Source organism: Solea solea, chromosome 15 (assembly GCF_958295425.1).
Source record: "Solea solea chromosome 15, fSolSol10.1, whole genome shotgun sequence".
Lineage (NCBI taxonomy): Eukaryota > Metazoa > Chordata > Actinopteri > Pleuronectiformes > Soleidae > Solea > Solea solea.
The window spans coordinates 10,365,558-10,388,213 of NC_081148.1; the positions used below are offsets into that span (position 1 = coordinate 10,365,558).

The 22,656-nt window shown below is 39.9% G+C and overlaps 1 protein-coding gene across 12 annotated transcripts; it reads left to right on the forward strand.

The window, feature by feature from the left end:
* Positions 1-5,459: 5,459 nt before the first annotated feature.
* ppm1ba (protein phosphatase, Mg2+/Mn2+ dependent, 1Ba) lies at positions 5,460-21,745 on the forward strand. Of its 12 annotated transcripts, none has more exons than XR_009242220.1 (8): positions 5,460-5,835; positions 12,703-13,610; positions 14,742-14,859; positions 15,953-16,067; positions 16,308-16,365; positions 16,457-16,493; positions 17,297-19,853; positions 20,626-21,745. XR_009242220.1 is itself a non-coding variant. In XM_058651142.1 (8 exons), the coding sequence occupies exons 2-6, from the start codon at positions 12,732-12,734 to the stop codon at positions 16,469-16,471; spliced, it is 1,185 nt and encodes a 394-aa protein (XP_058507125.1). In that variant the 5' UTR covers positions 5,460-5,835; positions 12,703-12,731; the 3' UTR covers positions 16,472-16,493; positions 19,837-19,853; positions 20,626-21,745. The 12 variants fall into 12 exon arrangements, 11 of the variants coding, with proteins under 11 accessions (XP_058507125.1, XP_058507129.1, XP_058507123.1 ...); XM_058651142.1 differs by having other exon boundaries at positions 19,837-19,853; XM_058651146.1 differs by having other exon boundaries at positions 16,460-16,493; positions 19,837-19,853.
* The last annotated feature ends 911 nt before the right edge of the window (positions 21,746-22,656 follow it).

Sequence of the window (22,656 nt, forward strand, 5' to 3'; positions counted from 1 at the left end):
CCTCCTTCACTCTGTGAACCATTCAAACTCAAACTATTTCTTCCTCCCAATTCTTCAGTCTTTTTTCTCCCACTTCCAGTTTACAATAAATCAATAAATAATCCATGTCACACATTCCAGCCTCTGCCTCAACCACACCCTTGGGCCTGTTGGATGCAGGTAGGTGATTCAGGTCTGTGACTGGTTGGCAATGCTGTCATTCACTGAGCATATATGTGTGTGTGTGTGTGTGAACTTATGGTGGGAAGCGGTTGACAGCAGCTGTCATGCTGTCTCAGGATCATATGTTGGCTGTCAGATGTGCGGGGAAGTAACTGCCATCTAATCCCTGAACACATGCGCGCACTCAAGCTCACACGCAAACACACACACACACCTTTGTTTTACATAGATTTTGAAATTAACCATTTAAACAAATGCCCTCACTTACACTATGTATTCATATATTAGCTGTGTTTTAATGGAAGTTATTTGTGTGGCAAAATATAAAAAGCCTCTCATCTGTTTTCCTTGAGGGACACAAAAACACAATGTGGTTCTTAATCTGATGTTTTTGATGCGCTGAAGGATCACTGCAGCTTCTCTCCTCTCCTCTCCTCTCCTCTCCTCTTCTCTTCTCTTCTCTTCTCTTCTCTTCTCTTCTCTTCTCTTCTCTTCTCTTGTCTGACGTTGTGTGTCTTTCTGGCATCCAGTGACACAGGGTTGTGGGCAGGTCTCCACCGGCCACAGTGCAGCTGTCATTTCAAGTTAGTGCAGGTGAGAGGTAGCCGAGGAAAAGGTGGAGAGGGATGAATAAGTGAAGAGGCTGCAGACTGGACTCATGTTAAATGTAAAACCCTCACAGACCAGACTACTGTTGAGCTCTCTCTCTCTCTCACTCTCTCTTTCCCCTCTTTTTGTGTGTTCGTATGTGTGTGAGACTGTATGAGCATACAGTATACGTGCACAAGCATAACACAGGACCTGCTGCCTGTCCCACTGAGCTTCCAATTAGCACACACCACTAGAGCAGGGTACACACACACACACACACACATACACACACTGAGGACTCTGGAGAGAGGCCTCAAACCTATACCTGTCAGTTGCTGTTAGATCACAGTGGTCTAAGCAACACCACAAAACACACATGAAGGCAAACTTACACAGAGATTGAGCTAAATTACAGTTACAAACGTTTCAATAATCAGTTGAAATCAGAGAAAAAACATGGACTCGAAAGAACTCTAATATTGTAAAATTTTAACCACCGCATCAAGATCATGTGTACATATAAATTAAATTAAATTACTATATATGTATATATGAATAATATATAAATTACTATATATATATATATATATATATGTACACTTATACATACTGTATGTGCAGAGTGAGAGAGTGTGACATTACATTGACTTACATTAAATTCCTGGAGACTAACTCTAACCTTAACCATAACTACTCGTGGTCTAACCCTAATCCTGGCCATAACCCAATCCTAATCTCATCCTAACCATACACCATTTCCTCATAATGTCCTCATAATGTGACAGCGTGGACAGATTTAGGTCCCCACAACATGAGCAATACCTGTCAAAAGCACACAGGATGAAGAAGATGAAGATGAGGATGAAGGTAATACAGAGTTTTTTTTCAAGGTTTTTGCCTTCATGCTGCCTGCTCAGGGAGAAGATCGTCCTTGCTTTGTTAAATGATTTCTTCCAGCTGAACTCTTCTCCCAATATCAGTCAACGTGAGATCGCTGAGAGATCACTGAGAGTAAACAAAGATTGCATGTCTACCCAGAGTTCCTTGGGTCACCTTGGCATACAGTTCACACAGTTAATCAATCTATGTATTGCCATGTCAATAGCGACTCAGTTTATTCTTGTCACACTGGCCACATTGCTGTCGGGCCCCCACATATACTTTTCTGGATGTACAGTATGTGTCTCATGATCATAAGAGCAAAATAAACCAGCTGGAAACCACTTTAGTGCTGAGGGAGGATATTAAGGATTTGAATTAATCAAATACCATGTGATTACACATGTAAACACACATGGGCCTAAAATGAATGTCATATTTGTTATAAGAGTTATTGTCATGTCACAACAGTGATGTGACGATAAGGCCTTTAGCGGAGTCTTTGTAATACACATGATGATGCTTGAAGTACCTGAACCTGGAACCTGGAACCTGGAACCTGGAACCTGGAACCTGAACCTGAACCTGAACCTGAAACCACCACAAGAACCAAAATCCACTTCACTGGAGACTTTCAAGAGCACACATTTTCACAACCATCTTTCTCTTACAGTATTTGTACCTTGTCGACCCCATATGTTGGACAGCTGTACCTATCCCTCCCACTAGATGGGGGTGTGATACTATGATCCACAGAAATCATTTATGCCTGACCCCACATGGTAGGTGTTACAAAGTTAATACTAAGCGGTTTTAAAGAAGTAGGGGGCACTTAAACAGCATTCCAATAATCTTTCTACCTTAATACAGTTCATGGGCAAGTCTTTGGTCTACACCACCCCATATTATTCTGTTTATTGAATTTCACCATGAAGGTGTTCATCTCATAGAGGTGGTTCTCTTGCTGATGACAGATGACATTAAAACCTGTACACACATGTTGCAAAGACCCACTAAGAGTGGATAATCGTCTGCTACTCAGTGTTACAGGCATATGATCAGTTTGTGTGTGGCACTCATCGTATGACATATGCTCGGAAAGTACACACAAGTCCTGGCAATGCATGTGAATGACATATGCCCTATCGTTGCCTACTATGTTTACATGCACTGTTTTCTCTGTGTGCATGTGTGTGTGTGTGAATTTGTATACTAGGCACAATCCTGAATAATCCACACTGGGCAGCTGTGCTCATTTGTATTCAGACCCCAGGGCACATCTAGGCTGTCTCACTGATTAGGGATCAGAGAGAAAAGGAGAGAGGGGGAGAGAGAGGAAGGGTGGAGAATGGGGGAGAACGAGAAGGAGAGACAAAAGGGGGAGAGTTGGATACAAAGCGAGAAAGAGAGGTCCGCTCCTATTAAGTAAACAGTTGGTTAATGACTCTAATCCCATTAAACAGGGGAAGCGGCTTGCCCCATCACATGACATGCATTATTATATATGTGTATGTTTGTGGTGCACATCTTTTTTTCACACAAACAAGCAGAGACTTCACACACAATAGCCGGGAAATTAAACTGATTTGCCCTCATAAGCATCAAACAAAGCCATAATGTAACACAGTGAGCTGTTAAGAAGGCCCTGAGAGCAGACTTATGAAAATGACATGTAAATCAAATGAGCACTGTATATTTTCAGGTCCAATTTGCCTACAATTATTGTTTTGACCTGGCTCCTTAGTTGACAAAAGAAACCTGCTCCCCCTGAGGAGCAGGAAATCAGCTTTTCAAGTGCTCTTGTGTTTGAAGAGTGGAGGGCAAGGCAAGGCGTGATTGTAGCAGTGTGCAGAGAGGATCAGACATGGAGAGATTTTGAGCAGAGGGAAAGCAGCAAAGGCCAAGGCTTGCTCTTTAAATCTCTTTCACACATTATATACAAATACTCCTTCACATATTATACACAAATAAACCCAGAATTAAGTGCAAGTGCTTAAAGCTCCACTGTGTATAATTAAGGAGGGTTGCTGAAATTGAATATACTGCCCATTAGTATGTATAAGTGTATAATCCCCTTAAAATATGAATTGTTTGGGTTTTGTAGCCTCAGAATAAGCCTTATTTGTGTACTTTGGGCAAGGGCCTTGTTTTTGGAGGCCGTTATTCTTTGCCGCCACGCATTTACAGCACAAACAGCAGAACATTTTTATTCAAACGACTTTTGTGGCGAGGAAGGCTACTGCAGTTCCCTGACACACTTGAGAAAGGGAAGCACCATCTGCAGTCTCACCATTAGCTATCATTAATTATTATATACTGGATCTTAAATTCAATTTTTATTCTGCTAACTTTTTACATTGATTTTTTTTTTTAATATTACGTTTTGTTTTTAATTTGGTACAATAATATTTTTTTTTCATTTGACATGTCAGTGAACTAACTGTCTAGATTGGAATTGTCAACTCACCAGTAGATTTATCTATCAGATATAGGACATAAACACATAAATTTTTAAAAAAAAATCATCTATCCATCCATATAATAAAGTGAACAGTAGACAGACCCAGAGGTGTTTTTTTAAGAAGATAATTTAATTGAAACCAGGACACCTGGATGACACCTGGATGTCACAGGGGGAGGCTACAGTATGAGCACTAACCTTTTCAGTGAACAATTACTAAAAAAGGTCTTTGTTGTATATAAAACAATTAAATGGGCCATTCTAGGTTCATCCATCGATTATTATCCATCTAAACTTACTTGCCAAGTTTGAGATAATCAAAGGCCAAAAAAGAAAAAAAATCTAAAACGTGCAAAATTAACGGTCATTTGAAATTCAACCTGTTTTTTTTAATTCAATGGCACATTGAGCCTTTAAAAGACTAGCACAGGCAGAAATCCAACATTCTTCTTGGCTTCTTTTAGGTACAAAAAGCTTGAAGAATATTCATTTTTAAATATTATTTCACCTTCATGATGGTGGAACATTTAAATCAACATTTTCTTCACAAATGCCATGGCATTGCGAATAGTATGGCCTTCAAAGTATTTTCAAGCAAAGCAAGTGCAGATCTTTGACGAGTGCTTAAAAATGTTTTAATCTAATCTTCAACAGAAACCTTTCAACAGAAACAGTTTGTTTGCTTAACATAAGTATACAGAAGGTCATTAAAACAGGTGATTGATGGCAAGATGAGATCAATAGTCTATTGATCTCATCTTGCCATCAATCACCTGTTTTAATGTCCTTCTGTATACTTATTTTATTAAAGCCATTTTGACATGAAATGGTTTAAATCTAAATTTAAATAGCAATCACTGAACTTTGTAAAGTAAAGTATTTAGTGGTAAAATATTTTATATCTTAGGTTGTCAAATTCCTTTTATGTATAAATGTATTTAGCAATAAATACAGAAAAAAATCTTAATTGAAATTATTTTTGAAAGTTATGACAGATATCCAGCAGTTGACTGGCATCTCTTGGTGTTTATAGGGAATATGCATTTTTGGTTTGACAAATTATGAGCGTCTGTGTGTTTTTGTTATGTCTGTAGAACTTTTTCGTGTATAAACCGGACCATGTGATAATCAGCAGTCTTCATAGGGACCAAAGGCTGGTCCTGGTGAGGCTGAACGTGATTTCTGAGGCTCTGGATAAAGTTCGGATAGGGATGTTAAGTGTGTGTGTATGTCAGCGCGTGTGTTTTCCCCCTGCATGTCTAGCGGAGGGTCTGACTGACTTCTCATTCGACCAATCGTAGCTCTGCTGTGAGACGCCGCTTGTCCAATCAAAGAAGAAAAGAAAGGGATAGTCCCGCCCCCAAACTGGATATTGAAAAAGAACGTCACCAGCCTCACAAATTTAGCTTTAGCCAAAATTAGCTTGGCGTACAAACTGAGTATTTTTCTTAACAGCTGACCATACCGGGGTACCGGTTATTTATTTGGTGTTATCTGGTTTAACAATACGAAACATGTATATCAAAGCCTTACCCCGATGCAGGGACATGCTGAAAGGAGAACTGACCGTGTGAAATACTGGTTAGCGTCAGTAAAGCTAACTGACGAGCAGGGGCCGAGAGACCAAAGTAGCTACCATTAACGGAAGCTAATCCTGTCACAACAAGCCTGGGCACTTAAACATACCTGGCCCCGGAGCTACGAGAAGGACTGACTGACTGAATTATTTCCTATACTACGAAGTAAGTGACGTCTGGTGCGGTGGTTAAACAAAGTTTCTAGTACATGTAGCATGGTAACGTAACATGAGCTAGTCATCCGTTAACGTGTAGCCAACACTTTGACAACTGTGAACTTCACTAGCTTGTCAACTATTAACACAAGTAGCCTCTTCCCCAGACAGAGACTCTTGACTCTAAACTGTTAAATACTAGCTATGGGTTATAGCGATTAAGTGATCTAGTGTGTGTCTTGGTTTAATGATCCTGCTGATGTTACGTCAGTAACAGTTACCACACCGGGGTCCCATTTTGTTAACTGTGTTTTTATCTTGTATTTCACTATTTTCAAATGATAATTTAAAACACCCCTACGGGATTTTATTTAATTGGAGTCAAATGGCTTGGTTCATGAATGACAACTTTTGATGTTAGGTATGTTAAGTAGTTTGTTTCAAGTGACTAGTTGTATTATGTGCGCCATTCACATTGTATCTCAACAATTGTTTTGTATTGTTTTTAAACGAGGCAATACATTGATAGGTTTTCAATGTAGTGAGTCCCGGGATCCTCAGGTGGTGATTTGTATGGGTCCCTGGGAAATTACATAATGAACAGATATATTCATGTACAGTGTTTCCTCCAGTATTTTCCTTAGCAGTGGTGGCATGGCTGAAATAGTTTGGCTATAAAAATCCAAATTTGGTGAGCTCCAAAACATTTTAATGACATCAATACATACTATACACTCCTCCTAAACATGTAAGTTAGTTTAAAGTGTAATTTGTAATATGAATTGGGAATTACAAAATAAAGAATTGACATTTGGTTTGTCAATGAAGAAAAAAAATGTGCAGATTGTCTGGAGGCTGCAGACTAGAAACTGTTCAGACTTTGCAGGTGCTAGACAAGAAAGTGTAATTTCACAAGTATAGGAAGAAAGTGGATGAGAACAAAATATTGGTGAAAGTGTGTAAAAGCCAAGGGGTGGGCTTTAATCATAATAACATTGTGTTCATAACGTCATTTTCTGAGTCGTCCTTAATTTTGCTCAGGTGTGATTAAGCACAGGTGTGTATCTGTGATGTAGTGTGGTTTAATATTGCGTGCATACACGCACACAGTGCTTCGCTGGTTACATAATCAACAGGCAACAGGGAGGGAGATAATGTTATCGCTGTGCCATGCCTGGGTTCACTAATAAAAAAAAAGTGCTTGCAAGCTAATGCTCTATCCCTAACTTGCAAACCAAAACACTTTGACATGGTCTTCTCTGTGCCAAATATCCGCTTTAAAAAAAAGCAGTTCAACAGGTGTCTAAAGAAATGGCTATTGAATCGACAAATTATGCCATGAAGTCCCAAGTGTGAGTCCCAACATTATTTGCTATTAATGTTCATAGTAGAGTTTTAACTTAATTTAAAATCAACGTTCTTTAATGGTCTTCATGATACATGTGTACAGGAATTGACTTGGTTGTGATGGGTAGTTTAATTGGGTTGTTGTGTGTGTGTATGTGGCTGTGTGGCATGCTGTGTGTTAGTGTGACGTGTGTTCCAAAAACGGCAGCATCATCACAGGCATGTTTGTGTTTGCACCTTGATGTGAAATCCTGCTCAAGCCATGCTGTTTCAGCCAGTGAGTCGACCAGTCTGTCCAAAGGCATTTTTCTATACAGTTTTGCCCATGTTTGTTTACTGAATCACTTCACTCAGAGATGAATATTTGGATATGGTGTTGAATGGCAACCTCAAAATAACTCAAAGAATTCAACAGCTAAAAGGGGCATTTGAATTGACTCTGTATACTTGTCTGAACAAGTGAAGACTGAGAGATGCAGATTCATTTTCTTACACAGTGTTTTTTTTAATTAGCTGGTGTTCCAAATGATACAGTACATGACATCTGAATTTGTAATCATCCATCAAACTGAGTAATGTAGTTTACTGTATGTTTTATTTTAAAACTTTACCAATCACCTACCTTTGGCATATTCATTTACACAAGGGTATTTGTAATTAAGATGCAAGCATTTTGACTGGGAGTCTAGTACAACAATATTTTTGTTTATGCTTGAGCATGACCGAGTGCTCCAGCAAGAGAGGCACAGTTGAGTTTGTGTGCTTGTATTGGGTCTGTGGTCGAGCGAGCGAGTGAGAGAGAGAGCAGTGCAGCGAGTGCCAGGGCAAGAGAGGGAGTTGCACAGCTGAGTGTGTGTGCGTGTGTGTGTGTGTGTGTGTGTGTGTGTGTCTGATAATGTAACTGTATACATTCTTACTCTCAGACATGGTGGAATAAATTGATCACTCATTCCTGCAATTTATACCACAGGTACTTCTTCAGCTAAGCTCAAAGCATGTGTGGTGCAGCAGTGAAAAGGGGGAACGTTAAGTTTTTCATATACCAGTCTTGCTGATCTCGATGTCACCTAGATATTAGAGTTTGGGTTGCAATAAACCTGTGATACATAGACAGAAAAGTGTCATTGAACAGTTTTAAAGTCCATTATACCACATGACATGTGTTAAACATGTCTTACTGGAACAGAGACTGCTTTACACCATTCGTTCAGATATTATGGTAACGCTTAACCCATGCATGTTGGTTCATCCTTTTGCCTCTGTCCTCACCACATCTTTTTTTCAGCGTTAGAGGCTAATGATTCAAATTGAAGGCAGACCAGGTTCCTGAATTGCAAGACCAGGTATATACAAGTACAAACACTCTTATTGCTGAAAACAGTCCAGTGTATATCATGAAACATTTACCCTCTCTTGCCTCTAGCCTGATAGACTCCAGTCTAGTGAAGTAATTGCTCTAGCTTCCCTGACGCCACAACTGAAGATGGCTGAAGCTGTCCGTTCATAGAGCACTTCTTCCAGGAAATTGATTGCTTCTGATGCGGCTTCACTGATGAGTCATCAAAGATGGGATCTAAGATATCCCCTGCCTGTTTATTCTACGACTCCAGTTTGTTTAAAAAGACCAAAAAGCCTCACAAAGCATACAACTGCCTATATGTTAGCTACAGTCTTTTATCATGACAGTGCATTACACCAGCTCTTCTAGACGCCCTCAGTTTTTTACTCTTTCGAATGTAGATTAGACTGATGGAAAGGGAGGGATGATCTGCTGCCCAGATGGAAATATAAGAACATATTTATATACTCTACACTCTCGGCTAACTTTATTAAGTGGAGATGTAAACCACAAATTGTCATTCATGTGTTAGTGCAGTTTTTGCAGACGTCACATCATTTAAAATGTGTCTACTGCCAGACCTGGTGTGTTCCACCACATTAGATTGTATTTGTTGAGGTAGCTGTATTTTAATATTGTTATATTTAAATTTCTCATTTGTTGATTCAAAGATAGTGAGAATTTTTAGCTTTCGCATGTGGGTTTCCCTAGCTCTCTGATTAATCTTAGGTTTTTCTCTGATCCTGGTTCAAGGGTTTCTTTCTTTCTTTCTTTCTTTCTTTCTTTCTTTCTTTATATTTTCAGGATCAGAGTCAACCCCATCTTTAACTTAAATGAGCAGTGGGTATAAGGCTCTTTAAAGCGACACAATGTAGGTTTTCAACCTTCAAATAATGTCTCAAAGATTTTTTTGATTTTACAAACCGTGTGAATGTCCCCTTTGTCAAAGCCTGATTAGTTCTGCATCACCTGTATTGGCACTATGTAAGTTATAGAGCTAAAACAATTAATCGATTAATCAATTACTAAATTAATCGACAACTATTTTGATAATCGATTAATGGGTTTGAAGCTTTTTTCATGATTAAAACAAGATTTCTGATTGTTTAAGCTTCTTAAATGTCAATATTTTCTTAATTTCTTTTCTCTGGATAACAAATAAATCATTAAAAGTTAATCATTTTGGTTTGTGGACAAAACAAGACATTTGAGAACATCATCATTTCCAGGTTTGACAAACGATCAACATTTTTAAGGTTTTCTAATATTTTATGGACCAAATGATTAATCAATTAATAATTGACAGATTAATCGATTATGAAAATAATCGTTAGGCGCAGCTCTAGTAAACCTAAATTTTAGGTTTATGCAACAAAAAGAACTACAGCATTCTCCTTAACTCACATGATACTGCTTCTATATCTAGTGCGCTTTAGCCAGTGTGTTGTGATCATGTTACGTTAAGTCATCCACAAACACACCAGTCCCCTATTTTTTCCCCACCAAATACCATCCAACTGTACCTTCATGATGCCATCATTTAAAAGGGAATACTGTCTTTCATAATGCATATTGTACACTATGCAGTTGGGAATTAGCTGCTGTAAACACAGACTAAACGTCTGTGTTTGACAGGCTAAGCTGGCTCTGTGTGTATCCCATCAGCAGCTGACTGTTAAATTGAGCGGGCTGTTAAGGCTACCCTGCTTGTCTGAAGTCTGAACTGTGAATGTTCTGGACCTGTCTGTTAGCCAGCTTTCATGTTTGACACTCAAAAGCATTAGCCTTTTACATCGTTACATACTCTGTCTGCAATTGCAAGATGTAAGAGAGTTGGGATCTGTTTTGTGATTGTGGAAATCGGAGCATGATCAGATTTGCCACCCCTTAAGACCTAATTTATCTAAATGTGCGTACCTTAAATTGTCACACAAATGTTCACTCACACATGCACAATGGTGTGGTTGAGCAGCACTCTTGTCCCATGCTGCAACCACCAACATCTTACTGCTTCCGTTGCCAAGGCAACCACTCAGCTGCCACTCCAAGTTGTGTAACTATGGAGACACCGGGGGTGACATCATTCCCCCAAAGTTCTTAGTGCTTATGTACATTTTGCTGGTATTTGATTTTTTTTTAATGCAACATCACCAATGTTTCACAGAAAAGGAGTTGACATATCGTGTGCCTTACAACAAAATGTCCCAGTTACTTGAATATTTGAAGTGTAAATTCAAGATTTGAGTTCTCCTAACACAATGTTTGCACCAGCCGCAGCACTGCTTTTCTGTTACAAGTGATTTGTAACAGAATTACAAGCGAGTCACAGTCCAGTACAAGATATAACACAGTCACTAGCACAGAGACATTTATATAACACTTAAAACTGCAATGTAGGGATGCGGATGCTAGTAAGGAGGTGAGAAGATGAGGATGGGACTGAGGAGATGAGCAGATGGCCAGAGGGCCAGAGGGCCAGAGGGAAGGTATATGGGGAAATGTGGTGAGGAAGTTAGAGTTGTGATGGAGAACTTTAAGCTGTGAAGACAAACTTCAAGCTGTGATTAAGAACATTGAATTGTGATAAAGAACTTTGAACTGTGGACGGCAGCATTATACCTCTTGGTGTACAGCCTGCTCAATATTATTATTGGATTTTAATTTTGAAGTTGCCCTTCATACTCATCCCAATTTAGTCTATTCTGTAGTGAAGTTTACATAACATGTTGCAGCAGATGTAGATATGAATTCTTCATTGAGCAAAATTATTGAAGGTAAAAAAAATCATAGTTGTAAAGGCCACCAGCATAGAAGTCAAATACATAAATAGTCAAATAATACATTTTAAAGCCAATATCAATATCAAGCCGATAATATTGTGCCTCTTTAAATTTTATGTAGAACAAGTTTACAACAGAGTGGTTTGACTGACGGAGCAAAAACAGCATACTCAAGGACAGAAAAGAGAGAAACAAAAAGTCATAGCTGCAAATTTCAGTACAACAAATGAACAAATATAAATGAAAGCTAACAAGAACAAAACCACAGAGTAAAGAAGTCAGTCAGGCAATATTTTGGCCATATCCTGTAAAACACCTAGCACAACAACAAAAAGATGAAAGGTAAAGGGATAAAAGGATATCATCAACAGCCTTTAAACACCACTGGCTCAGGAAAACAGAGTATATGTGATTGCACATCAAAGAGAAAAGAAGCAATATATGTTTGAATTTCAAAAGAAGGCACAAATGCGATATTCTAGGTGCTAACTGCTGTAAAACAGCGTTTCAAAGAAGCCGAAGAAGGGTTTTAGGATAATATCTCCTCAGGTAGGTCAGGGGCTTCCAACCTTTTTGACTGCACAGACCAGACAGCAGTTTTCAAATTTCTGACAGGCTGGTGGGGGAAAGGGGGCACTACAAAGCTGATAGTAATCTTCTACTAACCATGTTAAACAAAGCATAGTGAATCATTAACCAAATAACCAACACTTAACCATTGTGTTGTGTGCAATGGTTAATGTTGATTTATGCCATGCGAGACCTGAGCCTGTTTGCTAGAGGCAAGGTGGTCAAAGCATGGTACTATGTGCGAGTGACATGTGGAGTGTTTTTTCATGTGTATGTCTGCTGTGGTGCCTAAATTTGGTGGCAGTCAGAGCAGAAAATCTGCAACGAACAATGACATCCTTCAAACGCAACACAACAGACAAAAAAGGAGGACACCCAGCAGCTAATTTTTTTTCCTGCTTGGTTTTGGCCGTTCAGATTTGTATGAGAATAGACTGCAGGCATTGAATAAAAACTGGTTACAGGGTAGTGACACTTAGCTGTCGCCCAATCAGCTCACTGTTGTGAATAGACCCAGTCTAGCTAGTTTATACCCATACTGGTACCCCAAGGGAAGGGTACCGAAAAATGGAATGGTTGGGGCTGGTTATTTTGGTACTATTCCTAAAGGAAACGCAAAAAAAAAACCTACTGTACCAAACCGTTCCATTCAGTGGAAATGCGGCTTTAGTCTGCACAGTTTGGAAGATTAGCAAGTCATGTTCAAATTATACCAAACCAGAACTTCTTGAGGATTCATTCTTTTACACTTATTGTTGTCAAAGTCATATTTATATTATTGAGTCAAACCCTTCAGTGACTGAACCGTTTTTTTGAATTTCTTTATTTTTCTCTCCGACAGGTAGCAGTGGGTCTCTAGAGGCCAGAGCCATGGGTGCGTTCCTAGACAAACCCAAGACAGAGAAGCACAAATTGCATGGTGAAGGTAATGGCCTGCGCTATGGCCTAAGCTCCATGCAGGGCTGGCGGGTGGAGATGGAGGATGCTCATACAGCCATTTTGGGACTTCCTGCTCCTGGCATGACTGACTGGTCATTTTTTGCTGTGTATGATGGTCATGCTGGCTCAAAGGTTGCCAATTACTGCTCTAAACATCTTCTGGAACACATAATCAATGCCAGCTTAAGGGTCAGAGGGACACAAGGCTCCCAGGCTGGCTTAGACAGCAAAACCTCAGCTCAAGCTCCTCCTACAGTAGAAGCTATCAAATCCGGGATCCGTACCGGGTTCCTGGCGATTGATAATCACATGCGCAGCCTCTCAGACCTGCGGAATGGCATGGACCGTAGTGGCTCCACAGCAGTGGGAATTCTTCTGTCACCTGAGCATTTCTTCTTCATTAACTGTGGTGATTCTCGAGCTGTCCTTTACCGCAATTCACAGGTGTGCTTTTCCACACTCGACCACAAGCCTTGTAATCCACGTGAGAGAGAGCGCATCCAGAATGCTGGTGGGTCAGTGATGATTCAGAGGGTTAACGGATCACTGGCTGTTTCTCGAGCTTTGGGGGACTACGATTACAAGTGTGTGGATGGAAAGGGCGCCACTGAGCAGCTGGTCAGCCCTGAACCAGAAGTGTTTGACTTGATTCGGGCCCCGGAACAAGATCAGTTTGTGGTCCTGGCATGTGATGGTATCTGGGATGTCATGTCCAATGAGGATCTGTGCGACTTTGTGAAATCAAGGCTTGAGGTGTCTGATGACCTGGAAAGAGTCTGCAGTGAAGTGTTGGATACATGTCTGCACAAGGTGTGTACACATTTGTTTCTAAACATGACTTGAGTGTTTTTTCTCCAAATAGATTATCTTGCAAGCTGCCGTTAAACCCCATAGAGGAAACGGGAGTGAACCTCTGTCTGAATCATCATGTTTTTCACAAATTAGATTTTTAATTGAAATGAAAATTAGTTTAAATTGAAATTTTTGGAATTTGAACCCTCTGATCTGCAGATGACTGTACAATGAAGCAATCTTAATGAGTGAGTTTATACAGCACTGTGCTAAAGTCTTAGTTCACCACCAGCTTTTTTGTTTCTCTTTTACTCCCCACAGTGTCAAATTCTGGGATGCAGTTACATGCAGTTGTTTAGCATGTTTTGAACAAGATAAAGGACATTTATGTTATTAACAATGACAAACGTTGGTCATATTTACTCAAAAACATGCCAGAAATGTGTGACAACTCTGTCAGAGACTGTCTTTTTGGCTAAAATGCAGAATATGCCCACTTCATATTGTGAGCATAGTTTGTCTGAGTTCCCAGAGAGGAAGGTGGAGTTGGAGCAGAGCAGAAACAAACAAAACTGGAGTAAGGGCAACGAAAGTTAATCCTCCCAAGCTGATGACATTAGATGATTTAGATTTGGTAGGAAGATGTTTTTTTTTTTTTTTTTTTTACCAACAATACAGACAAAAGCTTAGGCAACCTGTGTTTTACTGAGGACAGAACTCGTTTCAATATTACAAGACTGCTCATTCGCGTCTTTCTCTGCTTCCTACTAAACACCACTTATAAAAGGGAGCTTTTGATTTATTGACCTGTGATGCTCTTTTTTCCCCCCTCACAACCAGACCTATTATAAGTTAAACAAAATAAATTTGGGGGATTTAAAATTTTGTCAGTTTTTCACTTAAAAATTCGATACTTGGTATCTCACAAGCTATATAATATCACCACTCAAAATATTGCAATATTTCACTGTATCGACCCCCCCCCCCCCCCACACCCCTAGCGAATATAAAACGTGACATTTACACACTAATGTTTTGAGCTGTATTATAGACATGTGTAGGAAATCATCACAGTTTCAAAGCATTACTAAACCACTCCACCTCTTACCTGCTCTTTCTTCGTCCCTCTCTCCTGTCTGTCTGTCTTAGGGGAGTCGAGATAACATGAGTGTTGTGTTGGTGTGTTTGCCCAACGCTCCCAAAGTGTCAGAGGAAGCCGTGAGAAAAGACGCTGAGCTCAACAATTATCTGGAGTCTCAAGTGGAAGGTGAGAAGAAATGGATGGAGGAAAAGAAATCAATATTTCTATATGCAAACACTACATTGTTCAATTTTAAATAATTATTTGTTGCTTTTTTCGATAAATTCCTGAAGCAACTGGAGTATTCAGTTTTCTATACAAGGCTTAAAATTAATATTGGGTCTTTTGATTTTGGCAAATAATTGAGTAGACCTCATGAGATAATGTTTTGGTAAGCTCTGTCTGCATCAGTGTACTCTCATTTTAAATGTGTACTCATGATAAAAGTGGCAATATTTTTTTTTTCTGTAAAGGTGTTGCATCTTTCCCTAGCTAAAACTGAATAATATGATGTGTGTTTTCTCCACTGACTGATGCCATTTCCATCTTCTGTTGTCTCACCACCAGCCAAGTTGGCTCTGGCTCACAGCAGAACAATGACTCCATCGTGACCCACTTCCTCTTAGTTCCCTCTCCACTCCTCTCCACCTATTCCCTCAACGCACTAGCTCAAATATTCACTGTCCTGATTTATTTTATTTATTTCTTGCGATGCATGACACCCTCTGATAAACCCTGCAGCTTTTCTCTTCTTTGCTTGTATGTCTGCTTTCTTTTCTTGCTTTTTGTAGCTTGTGGAAAACCAGGTCATTTCAGCTGTTTCAGATTTTTCCCAAGAGATAAAGAGAGGAAATAAGTTCTTCAACTCTGAAACTCATAGAAATCTACCTTTTAAAAACACCTTTGTCTTGGTCCACAAGGAAACAAAATGTATAACCATGGTAAAGCGTGTGATGATAAAACAATTGTAGTTTTGTAAACTGCATATTAATATTTGTTCAGTGGATTTGGTCAAATTCTTTTCCTGTTTCATGGTTGACTAGTCATTTATATTTGTTGTTTAGTTTGTTGTTGGTGGGTAATGATAGTAGAAGAGCGACAAATAAAGGAGTCACCATCTCTCCGCCTCTATCTCAGAAACAATGTCAAGTCCAAAAGAGCTGGTAGTGTTTTATTTTGGCAATTTACACATTTACAAATTACTGCTGCCTTTTAGATATTATCATTCAACTTGTCCTAAAATGCCTCCTTCTCTATGTCACCATTGTTTTATTTTTAGAGATGCTGTCTCGCCCAGTACAGGAGGGATTTCCAGACCTGGTAACTGTGATGAGGAATCTGTCGACTGACAACGGGATGCCACCTCTGCCTCCAGGGGGAGGCCTTGCCAGCAAGTAAGGACCACTGCCCTCAAAGGACAGTGTATTTTTTTACGATACGGGTAGAGACCAGAGCAGATGCATAGAACAAGCCACTAACTGCCTTGCCCAGGTCTTCTGTATGTCACCCAACCAAGTTTGCAGCCATTAAACTGCAAGCAATGTTTACTTTACCTTCCCAACTAGACCTTGTGTTACTTGTGCAGCAACAACCACCCAGTCACAGTTTTTTTGTATCTGTATTTCTTTCTGCAGACACGGTGTTATTGAAGCAGTATACACTCGTCTAATCCCATACAGGGAGGAAGATGGGGTGAGTGTCAATACATATGATCATTGAGTGATGTCTTTGAAGGTAGACAACAGATGACTGATTTAAAGATTTTTTTTTTGCACACTTACAGCAGATCAAGTATTAAAATGGCCCTCTGGTTTTTACAGGTAAAATAATTTTCTGAAACTATGCTGAAATATTTCAAGTGGGGGAATCCCTTTGCATCACATTTTTACGTGTAATTTTAATACACCTGGGATTAGAATGCGTTACTTTGTGATGAGATGGCGATCTGATAGCGCTTCACCACATGCATTTACACCTGGGATTAACATGCGTCTGTGGTGTCCACATCAAGATCTTATTGCTATCTGAATGCAGTCATCCCTCTGTTACGTCACCTCCCCCTCTGCGCTGCCATATCGACCAACAACAACGTTAGCCGCACATGAAATTGTGCTATTGTATGGACTCTTTGTTACTTTTAGAGGGGAAGAAGTCGTCTTCGACACGTGGAAAACCAACGAAAGCAGAGTTTTGTTGCCGCTTTCACGTTAGCTGTGCGAGGACACTCACGTAGCTGTTGTGGGTGGAGTGGAGACGTATCTTTGTTCAATGTAGTCACAGTGCATCTCCGATAACCTCCTGAAGTGGTTTGGCAGATCGTATGACAATCAGTCCTCAGGTGTATTTACACCTGTACTTACAAGTGGCCAGGCGCTATCCGATTGCAATCTTACCACAGGTGACGCATTTTAATGCCAGATGTAAAGGAGCCTGTTCCTTCCCAACTCCTCTGTTTTCTCAGTTCAAACACAGTTAACAGCAGGGTTTTATTTTTTAAAGCTAACACTTTCTGTATCAGCCTGCATTTATTCAATAACTGACACTAGAACAATATACTGCATACAATGAAGAATGCCCGTATCTGCCAGTGGTTCTAAAACAGTGTTGTGTTTCTCTTTTTGAGGGTGTCTCCATGGTTGTGAGGTGATCAGGTTTAGACCCACCAGGTTGAGCAATAGGAAAAAGGAGACAGTAATGCAACATTACGCATGCCAACTGCCATAAAACAACAACAGGACTCCATGGTTGTAAATTGAAAATATACTGTTCCTGCTGGAGGTCAGATGTGGCTCTGTATCTTTCGTCTTCATGCCAAACTTGCTCCTTCATTGATTGATTCCATGATTCAGTTTTAAAATGATAAGATATACAAAATAATCGTAGGATATTCACCGCAGGGAGATCATGCAAGAGAGTCATCAGTTATGTCTCGTTGTCATGCTCAATAGGTTTCTCTTTGTCACCAGTGCAGTTAGTTGTTAAGTCACGGAATGGGAAATAAAAGAGACATTTGTTTATTTTGTATTTATTAAAGTTGAAGATGTGTGACTCAAAGAAGTGTATGTTGGTGTTATCCATCAATCAAATTGTGTTTTAAAGATTCCCTGAAGTGTGGTTGTCCACATATACAGTATCCCATAAAGGTTTTAGGCAGGTGTGGGAAAAAATGCTCTAAAGTAAGAACACATTCACAAATATAAATTCTAATTGTTTATTTATTTTTTTTTTTACTCCACTGTGTGTGTGTGTGTGTGTTTGTGTGTGCTCACCTGTTTGCCAGATTTTAAACAACACTGAGGTGACCATCACATTGCCTCACACAATATACCAAAGTATCCGACATAGGTTAAGCCACTGCTAACTGCAGAAGTGTCTCCCCACCGTTGTACAGGCTCTCTTAAGAATACACAATTGTGTTCAGAGCAGCATGATGAGAGGAGAGATGAGTGACGAGGTGGGAAAGAAGGTGCTGCTGCTGCTGCTGCTGCTGATGTTGCTGCACAGAGGAATCTGTGTGATGCATCAAGTTTTGTTATTCTAAAAAAATGCAAACAAATCTGATCTTAATGAAACCGTGGTGCCGGTTTATCCGAGGGTGCTAACATCTAAATTGTACGCATAGTGGCATTCGCTTTCTAATCATAATGTTTACTTAAGGATTCTTAATTGTAAGAACTGATCAGCATAAGTCGTTTTTAGTTTGAGGACCATAACTTTTTTTGTCTCTGAAATATGGCTCTCGAGCATGCGTCAAGACTAATAAACCTCTGCTGTTTAGCCGTTTTATTGACCATTGTAAAGATAACCACAGGTTGCTTAACTTGATGGGGCTTCAGGAATTTAGTCTCTAAGTGTGAACTGACATGAAGTAAAACTGGTTGAAATAACTCCTATTTAGATTTTGTATAATAGACATGGGAAACATATTTGATTTTATTGCAAGTCATATTTTTACAAGTAAACCCTATGTCCACTGAGATGGGCACAGCATCCCCCGTGACCCTCATGTGGAGGATAAAGTGGTAGAAGATGGATGGAAAAAAAACCACAACCATCTCTTTATCTTGGCTTCATTCTAGTAATAGTAATATAAATTTGACGTACCCAAAGCCTGTTAAAGCTGCAGTAAGCAGGATTGCAAGAGTGACTCATGTTTCAGGATTGCATCTGTTTGTCCTGACCTTTTCATTAGATAAGCAAAAACAGATGCCCTTGTTTCATACCCACACATGACTCGAGGCAATCTGTCCACATTTCTGCTGATACCGAAGCACATTTTAGATTCTTTCTTTAAGCGCAGGCAGTTGTTGCCAATTTGCAATGGTTGATTTATGTTGCACCAAAAACCTTAAAAGAAGACACCTTTAAATAGAATAAACTTTTTTTTGTTTTAATCTGAGCCACTAAAAGAGTGATAAATTAAAAAAGCCTGTAATTTTTCATAGCTGTTTCAGCTAGTAAAGCCTTCATCCAGGCAAATACCATTAATTTTGTGTTTGTAAAGCATTGTTTTTTGTACAAAATGGGGAATGAAAAAAGCAACTAAAAAATAAACAACATTAAAATACACTGCCTGGCCAAAAAAAAAAAAAAAAGTTGCACCCATGATGCCTAGTGCCTACTGTACAAGCCTGTGGGGGCCGTTCTATGATCTGGGGTTGCTGCAGTTGGGCAGGTCTAGGTTCAACAACATTATGTGCCCAAAGAATGAGGTCAGCTGACTACCTGAATATAATGAATGACCAGATTATTCCATCAATGAATTCATCGGGCTCAAATTATGAAAGAGTGGTTCAGGGAGCATGAGACATCATTTTCACCATAGAGTCCAGATCTTAACCCCATTGAGAATCTTTGGGATGTGCTGGAGAAGGCTTTTGCACAGTGGTCCAACTCTCCCATCATCAATACAAGATCTTGATTAAACACTGGACAGAAATAAATCTTGTGGCATTACAGAAGCTTATCGGAACAATGCCACAGCGAATGAGTGTCGTAATCAAAGCTAAAGGAGGTCCAACCAAATATTAGTGTCAGGCAGTGTCTTAAAAGTAATAAATAATATCAAATCTTGCGTGGTAAACACCTTGACACGCACTCATTTACATTGATAAGGCTTGTATAGATTTGTCTAACTGTGTGTTCACCCTCTGGTTAACGCAGCCCTCCTGTTTCATTTGGTAAGTGATCACATATATAATTGTTAAACCCGTGCCCCCTTTCTTCCAACCACTCATTTACACACACACACACACACACACTTGCATACATTTGTACAGGCATGTAAGTGGTGACCTGTTACGCACTTTTCCTTGTCACACCTCCATCAATCTCTGCTCCCTCCTCTGGTCTACTTTCTGGCATGTGGAGCTGCAAGTCGAGTTGAAGCCTTACCTGTGTGTGTGTGTATGGACATGACTGTCCAGGTTTGATGAGGATGAATGAATGATCGTTGTCTCTGCTCCTCTCTCACGTGTCGCACACAAACTTGCATGCACTGGGCCTACACGCATGCACTCTCTTGTCTTTGCACAGCTGCACGCAAGCACTTAACAGTCTCTCTTTCTATGTTACTCCCCGCAATAAGATGGAAGGCACTGGATTTGTGTTGATATCATTGCAGAAAGAACCGACACGCTGAGGTTACAAGGATGCTCTCGCTTACTCTCACTTACTATTGCTATTTTTAGTTCCGGTTGTTATTTTCTGGTTGTGTTTCAATCAAAGAGAAAGCTGCAGTTGAACAGCAGGTTGCGGAGTGAAATCATGGAATGTTGCTGTAAAGCCATTTGATAAAAGTGTGTTCCCTCTTTCTCCCTGCTGTCCCTCCCCTTGTCTCATTTTTTTCTTTTTCTTACTTCCATTGGTTCTCTCTTTCCTGTTGTACTCTATTTTTTTTTCCTTTTTTCTCTGTGCATTGTCCCTCCCCCTTCTCTCGCTTTCATCTCACAGAGTGGAGCTGAGTTTGAGTATCACTGGTAGCTGCCCAGCACGACCGCCTGATCCAACAACACAGGACCACTCTTCCAACCATACATCACCTTCTAATTTCCTGATTGTTTTCCCCCCCCCCTCCACACTGAGAGATCAATCAAAGCAGAAATCATGGTTTTGGGAAACCCTCGGCAAACTGGAGGACCAGACTTTTTTTTTTCTCAATAGAACAAAATGGTGAACTGCATTAATTGTTTGGAAAAAGAGCAGCATATATAATAGTATATACATATTTGGAGAGGCAAACATGCACGCTTTCTTTCTCTTGCCCCGTTGTGTCCTTGCTTTTTTTGTAGTGGTCGTGTCGTGGATTGATGGAGACACAGGAGCAGCCTTGCTCTGAACGCTTAAAGGCTCTTAGGTGCCTTTCTCAGTTCTGAGAGTCGACAGTGAGCCATGACCAAACCAGCCACTGTTGGATGTTAGTCAGACTCTGATTTGACTTGAGTGGTTGATAGACTGGACTGTGGTTCCCCATGCACACAGTTCAGGCAAGTCCTGGTCTCTGCTCAAATATCTACCCAGCTCACCTCAAAGAACTTGGAGGGTTAAAACTGGACGTCTGGGTTAAAGCCTCAAAGTCTGCGCCAGGGAGCTCCATCACCTGAACACAAGAGGAACACTTTGAGAGAACTAAGACTGTGGGGGCAACCGATTTCAGCTTCATCCCTCCATACTTTGTCCAAAGTAAAACAAAATATGGGCAGGTATGCCAGGCTGCACAGAGGAATTTCATGGATTAAATTCACTCACACCAAGTGTGATGTCTCTTTTTGCACGCCCATTTACCCCTCAATTGCTTGAAGCAGGCTTGTTCAACGACTACTTTTAGAAGTCCCATATGCGTTTTATTTTGTCTGACCAGTACGAAAAAATAATTCGTTTTCACAATTGGAAAAAGAAACATTACAAAACATCAAAGAAAAAATGCACCTCTGCTCAAACGGCCTGGAATAAAACCTTTAAAAAAATAAAACAATTTGTGCTGGAAGTCTACAATGAATGGGGCTGATATGGAAATGTCTGATTCTGTCCTAATCAAACAATGTTAATACCCATAAAGTACTTTTTCATTTGATGTTGCAAGAAAATATCCGTTCATATTCAGCCTGACTCTTCTGACTTTCCTCAGCTCAAACAGCCTGGGTTTAAAAACAAACTTTTTTGTGGCTGCATGGTTCTGGGAATAATTACAATCATTAATCAGTTAGCAACTGTCAACCAACAAGAATCCATTTGTGTTCTTCACAGTAAAAAGACGGCTGTTAGTGTGAGATGTGTAATCAACAGCATAGAAGACGTAAAACATGGGTGTCTTGTTTATCGCCACCCACCTGTGCTCTCTTCTTCCCTCTTACATACACTCACTCACTTGTCTATCGTGGTCGGGACAAACGCCGTTCACCCGTCAACAAATCCAGAAAGTCTTCAGCAGGCAGAATAAATGAACCCTGTGTCCCAAGAGGACTTTGTGCCGATGCACACGAGGTCAAACTGCAAACTGAAACTGTCTGATGGTTAATGTTTTCTGACAGACACTGTGATTGAGTTTTGGTCTATTTTTTAAGTCGAGCTTCAGTTCAGTGTTGCGGTGTTAAAAATTTAAAATGACTTACTACCACAAAATATTAACTTTTTTAAGCTAATAAAACAAATGAGAACTTCTAGATACGAACTGTTTCTAATATCAAGTATTACAATTTTTATAACTCTTACCCTAATCCTTAACGTGACAATGGACATAGAAAAATGAAAAATGGACTGAGTCAATTGCAGCCTTTGCAATTTGGTAATTGTGCTTTTTTTAAATGGTGATTTTTTTTATTTTGAAAACCACTGATTGTTCAGCCTTACTGCGAACACATATTCTGTCAATCTACAAGCCAGGTTTACCTCAGTCAGTGTCGCAGTCCACAGACTGTGGCTCAGTTTAGTGACAGTTTTACAGTGACACAGGAAAACCTGTTGAAACTGCGGTTGCTTGTTCCT

Bases quoted from the DNA above. Each gene is read 5' to 3' on its own strand.
- ppm1ba (XM_058651136.1), top strand. From the start codon at position 12,732: ATGGGTGCGTTCCTAGACAAACCCAAGACAGAGAAGCACAAATTGCAT. The intron at 13,611-14,741 runs GTGTGTACACAT...TGTCTGTCTTAG, and splicing joins TGGATACATGTCTGCACAAG to GGGAGTCGAGATAACATGAG. The intron at 14,860-15,952 runs GTGAGAAGAAAT...TTTTATTTTTAG, and splicing joins TCTGGAGTCTCAAGTGGAAG to AGATGCTGTCTCGCCCAGTA.